We start from the raw sequence: 6,755 nt of genomic DNA, 5'->3' as shown, positions 1-6,755 counted from the left end.
ATAACACCTTTTTCAGGCTATATGAAAAGAAAAGAAACGCATTCGTCGAGTCACTTTTACCCTGGTTATTTCTTGGTTCAAGGCCTCGTGCTTACTAGTTGATCCTAAGGCTCATAGTTCTAGGATGCCCTCGTTTCCCCCTTTTAAACTTGACCTTGGGTGGTACACATTATCACACAGCGGGGTGACTGGGTTCATATTGTTTGTATATGTGCAATTGGAGTACCATAAATCTCTGATTTGTTTTGCAGGGGCAGACCGCGAAGAAATTACCTTTATGAACGCCCTCACTGTGAATCTACATCTTCTAATGGTGAGTGACTGGTTTAAAAACCATACTTACGTTTCGTCATGCGTGAGGGGTTCTGATTTCCTCATTGGGGGGACGGCATTTAAGAGACATATTGTGTGGCTCCAAAGTTATGTGAGGTCAGTTGGTGTTCCTTGATAAGCACCTGATTAATGCCGAGTTCATAGAAGCTTTTAACGACCGGCCAGTGCCATAGCGGTAGCGACACCAAGCGTTGATCTGAAAAATTAAGTCACTCGTAACTGTTTAGACGTTCTGGGGATCGAACCAAGGCTCCTTAGCTCATGAGGTGGGAACCATAACCACATTGTATTACTTGCCTCCGCCGAAGTTACTAAAGCGTTGGGCTACCAGTCTCGAGGTCGTGAATCCGACTGTTGATCTTGGCAGCTGTTTTAACGGCGAAGCTGTTTAGCAAATCGTAATTTTTCGTGTCCGCAGTTAAAAATATCGAAAAACTGTGGTTCTTCCCTCTTTCATAGGAACCGGTAAAACACGAAAGTGAAATGTGCCTTCACAGGAGCAGTTGAATGTATATTGTGCATCGATGTGAACTTGCTCGTCGCTATTTATATTTCGTTGGTATAGCACCGTTGTACGCATCAGCGTTAGACACTGGATTACACGCGCCGAAGCATTGCGTAAATCCGACTGAAACCACCGGAGCTAGTAAACCGTCCGTGCGAACGAAACCAAACGGGTTGTCAGCGAATAGTTTGGTGAAAACACGGTCTGCTGCAGCGAAAGGAGCAGCGGACCGTGTCACGAGCGCGACATCCGCAAGTTGGCTTCTCCGCAGCTTACGCTGCGCGTCCCCCGCACGCACACGTAGGCGCTGGCATCGAGGCGCCAACTGTCGGCGCTCATTAGCGTCATGAACTACTTCGCTTCGCCTCTCCAAGATGGCAGCACCATCTGAAAGTAAGAATATAATGCGCGTTTGTCGTTTTGTTTGCGCGTCTGTTCATAGCGCAGTCAGGAGCGAGTTTCGAGGCTCGAATCGCAGCCACGTCGTCGAAGTTTTTCTGGCGATGTCATTTCCGTGACGGATATGATGTCGTGACATCTTGGTGGACCTCGGCATAAAACATTTTCGTGTTAAAATTGCTGACTGCGCGAACGTGAGCGTGGGCTTCGCGACGACTGCCCGGTAGTTAACAAAACCAAGAAAATTCCTGACGTTCGTGTATTTATGCCTCGCGACGACCGCCCAGCGCACGTTTGTCAGGCCAAGCACACCCACTTAGAGAGGTTGGCCTATAGGCTGCAGCGACCGCCAAGCAGTTAAAAAAAACAAGAAAATTCTGAGCACTCGTGTATGCGTGCCTCGCGGCGACCGCTTAGCGTTCCCGGCACACGTTTGTCAAGCCAAGCATGCCCACTTAAGGAGATTGGCCAAAATTGGCAAAAAAAAAAATCCAGCGTTAGCCGCAATCGTACCATCCCTTGCTAGGAACGAAAAAGACACGTCATAGTGTACGCCCCTCCAATGCGATGTCTAATGATTATCACTAACGAAAATCTGAAAGCAGCTCACACTAGCGAGTTTTAGCTGACCGCTTTTCACGGTCCGCTCCGCTCCTAGAGCAAGCGGGAGCGCCATTGCGCATGCGTGGCGCGCTTGGCCACGAACGGCATTGGCTCCGGTCGCGCTGACCGTGCCGCCGATACCGGAGCGGACCGTCGAAAACGGTTAGTTAAAACTATCTAGTTATAGCAAACATGATCGAGGAAAGTCGTTGCAGCAATGAAGAGGAAGCAAGTCGGCTTAGACATAAACCTTCGTGATGGTTGCGAACGTTGCGTACAGCTTCGCCACCTTCAAGTCCTACCCGTTGGTATGAGCTTCCTACATTTTTTTTTTCAATAGAAAAATCACGAACTCCGTGGTGTTCGAGATGTCGGTGTTCATTTAGACACCATGACGACAAAATGCCCTATTCATTTACTAAAAATTATTGTCGTGACACAGTAACATATACGTCAAATTTGACTTTAAGTGCGTTCGTTTATTATGTTAGATAATTAGGAAAAGCGAATATGTATGTTGGATGCCGTGGCGGCTATTTGCGGCAAATCCAGCACCCACTGATCGATGTCACCAGGCCTTCATCAACTGCTCTTTACACACTAGCTGATTCTGTTTAAAAAACTGTGGTTGATTCCTCTGTCACACGAATCAATAAAACACGAAAGTGAAATGGAGAGCGAAATCTGCGGCTGAGCATGATGTGGGTGCGGCTTGGTGAGCGACGTCCTGCTGGCGGGTCGCTTCGGCGAAGGTGTACCGGCGTCATTTCCGTGACGGATATGACGTCGGTGAAATCTTGGTGCATCCCGCCTGAAAACACTTTCCTGTTAAAATATAAAAACCGAAAATGAACAACCCTGTATAACGTACACTTTACTAGTAAAGGCTGCTTCCCCGCAAGAAGACCCTGTGTGCAGGGGTGCACCCTTTACAGGCCGCCTGCTTCGTTGTACTGGCGTTACTTCCGTGATGGATATGACGTAAGCGAAATATTAAGTGCGAATGCACTTTATAAGCGACCCTGAATTCCGTTGACCGCCGTCCGTCCACATAGCAACAGCTGCGGGTGCGCGCGCTCCTCGTCTTCCTTGGCAACGGGGGGAGATGACACATACCCACGTGGGAGATTGGCCAGGAATCTCCTCGTCTTCCTTGGCAACGGGGGGAGATGGGCGCGCGCTGCCTGGCCGCTGACATGGCACATACCCACGTGGGGGATTGGCCAGGAATCGGGCGTGAGAAGGGCTAATGCACCCGCTTAAAGGAGTACTGACACGAAATTTCAAAGCTGAGATCCGCTCTAGCAATCAAGTACAACGACAACACAAATAGGTGTCTGTGCATGGCACATACCCACGTGGGGGTTTGGCCAGGAATCGGGCGTGAGAAGGGCTAATGCACCCGCTTAAAGGAGTACTGACACGAAATTTCAAAGCTGAGATCCGCTCTAGCAATCAAGTACAACGACAACACAAATAGGTGTCTGTGAATAAATGCATCTTTCTTTCTTTGTACTTGTGTGTGTGTGTGTGTGTGATCTCTCTTTCGCGAACATTACCGAACCGCGCAAATTCAACTCCTGCATTCGCACTTTCACATTCTTCCCCTCGAGGAAATGCGGGGAAATTTTTTGTGTATCCGGGAATAAAACACCTTCGTGTTAAACAACAAATAAGCGTAGCGTTTTGGGGGAGCTGTCATATATAATGCGTAGCATTCATAGCTGATTTGTCTTCGTCTCTCTTTCTTTTGAGCCTTTTTTTTCGTACTGCATTGCAAATCTTCCAGCCCTCACCCCCGTCCATATCCTGCAACAGGAAGCGCAGCTCAACACGTTTGATGAGCTAGTGCATCAGCGTCGACAAGCCCGCCTCCAAAAACAAGCCCTTGACCCTGATTCCGCCGCTCTTGCAGCGTACATGACCGGTTCACCAGCCCCACCACTATCAAACACCAATATACGGCCCCCATGGAAGTTCCACCAATTAACGGATACACGACCTGTTGCCCCTATTCATCCCCGGACAGTTGGTGCTCCGATTCCGCCTGCAATGGAGATTGGTAGCCCTTCGTCTACGCTGATGTTTGTCGACGCCAGTGCTTCCGATACCTTACTTCATACGGCTCTACTCTGCCCGACTGTGGCTCCCGATCCAGTGACCTGCACTTACATAACAACGGAGAAGTGGCCATCAGCGCAGGCAGAACTCCTTGCAGTGCGGGATTATCTGCTACACACATCGTTGCTAATCAACCACGCTTCACCACAGTGTACAATTTACACTGATTCGTCGGCAGCTGTTCGAGAGCTTCGTAAAACTCTCACGTCCAACGAACTTCTGCTAGAAATCCAGGACATAATGGACACTTATCCATGTCGTGTGCGCGTGTCATGGCGCCAACGGAATAGCCACCGCGCAATGCAGGCTGCAGATGCCGGAACACACCCCGTGCGTGTGCACTATCCAGCTCCTCTTGCACCTTCGTCAAACGGTGTTCACCTTGCCAGTGCAAAAGAACGTCTACGGCGCACCGCGCGCGCTCTCATACCCCCGCGCGGTACAGATCTCCCTGGCGGGTTGTCTCGCCAAGATGAGGTCCTGCTCAGACGTCTTCGCCTGGGAGTCGCCCTCATACCAGCTGTGACGAGGTCCTGGCCTCCTCAATACCATGCCCCGTTCAACTCCCCCTGCCCCTTTTGCCCCGCTCCAGTTGACCAGGCTGCAGCAGAGCACCTGGTGTGGAGTTGCCCTGCTCTGCGAAGCCTACGCGATGTGCACATCGCCACCTGCGGCCCGCGCCCCGGACGTCCACCAGACTTCATGGCGTGGATACAAGGACCACACCATGGCCCCCTGCTCCGATTCCTTCGGGAATCCGGAGTGTATCTGTACATTTAATTTCCCCTTATGCTGAATAGCAAACTTCCGCAATAAATATAATATAATATATATATATATATATATATATATATATATATATATATATATATATATATATATATATATATATATATATATATACTAAGTGTTTTCTCTGTACAACACGTGCGAAGTCAACCTTCGGCAGGAATTGTAAAAAACAAGGATGGAACAGGAAACCTCCTATATGAACTCAAATTTTCGATATTTACACAGATGCGTAAAGCATTTGAAATGAGTTCTCATTGCATAGACATCGCAGCAGTTCTGTGCCTTTATAGTCGCATGTACTTTGAAAGGAAAACTACCCTGTATCCATTGTTCTTTTTTCAGATGACCTACTATAGGCCCCAAGGAAAGAGGTGCAAAATGGTCATAGAGGATGACGCATTTTCCTCGGACATGGTACCTAAACTTCATACACTCTGGTAAAAGGAAGAGAACTTCAAAAGCGAATGGCGTGATAAAAAACTGCATTTTCATTTTCTATTTTCTTCTCACGTCCAGTACGCGGCCCAGTCTCAAGTGAGCCACCACGGCCTGGATGTAGCGTCTAACCTCATAGTCCTCAAGCCCCGAAAGGTATAGTAGCGCCCATTTCTCTAACTAGCAGACATTGCACGCCCGTTAAACTGCTATTAATGTGGGGTCGGTTTTCCCACGGCTCTAATGCCGCTCAAAAGATGCAACCTATGGCGTGCCCCCCTCATTCTAAAGGGGCAAACAGAGCTTCAGAACCAAGGGGTTTAACCAGAATTTCTCTTTTGGGGGGGGGGGGGGGGGGCTGTGAGGGGGTGTTTAAATTTCTGGGCAAGGTACTCGTGCTTGTGGAATCTTTTTTTGGGGGGTGTCAAAATATTTCTGGGGAGGGTGTTGGGCGGGGGGGGGGGGGGGTGCGTATAAAACCCTGCCAGAACTCATTCCAGACCTCACTTACCGGTTGGGATCGCCGGCCGTTGCAAAAACAAACGCTGCTTTATTTAAACAGACCGATAACTTGACTCAGTAAACATCTTACCATTTCGTAACAAATACAAAATACTGAATCCACCCATTTGCTTTCGTTGCAATTGCGTGTACTGCTTTTGTTCAATGAAGGCTGGCCCTGTTCTCTTTCCGACATACCTCTAATTTCTTGCTGTGGTAATTGGAGTGATAACCGCGTAAAAATAACTTCCTCCGACCGGTTGCCTTTCTTCTGCGTTCGCAGCCCTGTGATCGCTGCAGATTATTATGCCGCGCTGGCCCCGCTTTTGTATAAGTCTCATCTTAAGCCGTGACTTGAATATACAGTGTGTAAGGCATCATGCACCAAGATATTTAAAAAAAAATTCCCGCGCCTTCCCGCGAGGGGAAACACGAGTAAATGCAGAGCATTGGGGCCTCAGTACTGATTGAAGGCAGTGTTGCTTCCATCGCTTCTTCCGTGATGCTGGAGTAGCAGACACGAGTAAACGTGGGGGCGAGCGTCAACCAAGGAAGGAAGGAGCAACGCAGTGACTGAAGCACGAGCGACCGCTAGACGCTTTATATTTGCAGCGCGTGCAGTAGAGGGAGAGCAGTACGGCGGGGAGAGCGCGCATGCGCAAGCAGCGCGCGCCCTTCCACGCCCCACCGCGCTGCTATCACGCACCTGTTACGCCGAGACCGCGACGGAGCGAACGGGCTGACTACGACGCATGCGCGCGCCAGCTGCTTTTGAGAGAGAGGAGGGAAGGAGGAGAGGCGCACCTGCTGCGGACACGGAGCTGTGGACGCCGTCCGACGCAGGAAGAGGCGAGGCTAAGAAATGCTCTGCATTTAAAAGAGCAATAGCGTTACTCGAAGAAAACCTGGTGCATGATGTTTCCAGGAAAGTACAGTGGAGTAGCGACCAGTGATGTTTTTCGCTAATGAGGATTAACTAATTAATTATAACAAATTGTCTAACTCTAGAAGTGCTGTTCCAATCACTAAAGTGTCAATGGGGCACTTGTAGGTACCCGGGAAAGGC

At 49.3% G+C, this 6,755-nt stretch overlaps 1 protein-coding gene across 2 annotated transcripts in view; it reads left to right on the top strand.

Annotated features, from left to right (window-relative positions):
* The window catches only part of LOC144152918 (kynureninase-like), a 123,500-nt gene that overhangs the window by 98,741 nt on the left and 18,004 nt on the right, over window positions 1–6,755 (top strand). Inside the window, exons 1-3 of one of the 2 annotated variants that reach the window (XM_077684481.1) lie at window positions 50–313; window positions 5,096–5,167; window positions 5,270–5,344. The exons of the other annotated variant lie outside the window; for it this stretch is intronic. Coding sequence (XP_077540607.1) covers window positions 125–313; window positions 5,096–5,167; window positions 5,270–5,344 — 336 coding nt within the window. The 5' untranslated portion in view covers window positions 50–124. Of the gene's footprint in view, window positions 1–49; window positions 314–5,095; window positions 5,168–5,269; window positions 5,345–6,755 lie in introns of those variants that run through there. 2 annotated transcript variants of the gene reach the window in all.

This window comes from Haemaphysalis longicornis, unplaced genomic scaffold (genome assembly GCF_048455015.1).
Source record: "Haemaphysalis longicornis isolate Haplotype H1 unplaced genomic scaffold, Haemaphysalis longicornis Haplotype H1 scaffold_9, whole genome shotgun sequence".
NCBI lineage: Eukaryota > Metazoa > Arthropoda > Arachnida > Ixodida > Ixodidae > Haemaphysalis > Haemaphysalis longicornis.
This window is presented reverse-complemented; position numbering and strand designations above follow the sequence as displayed.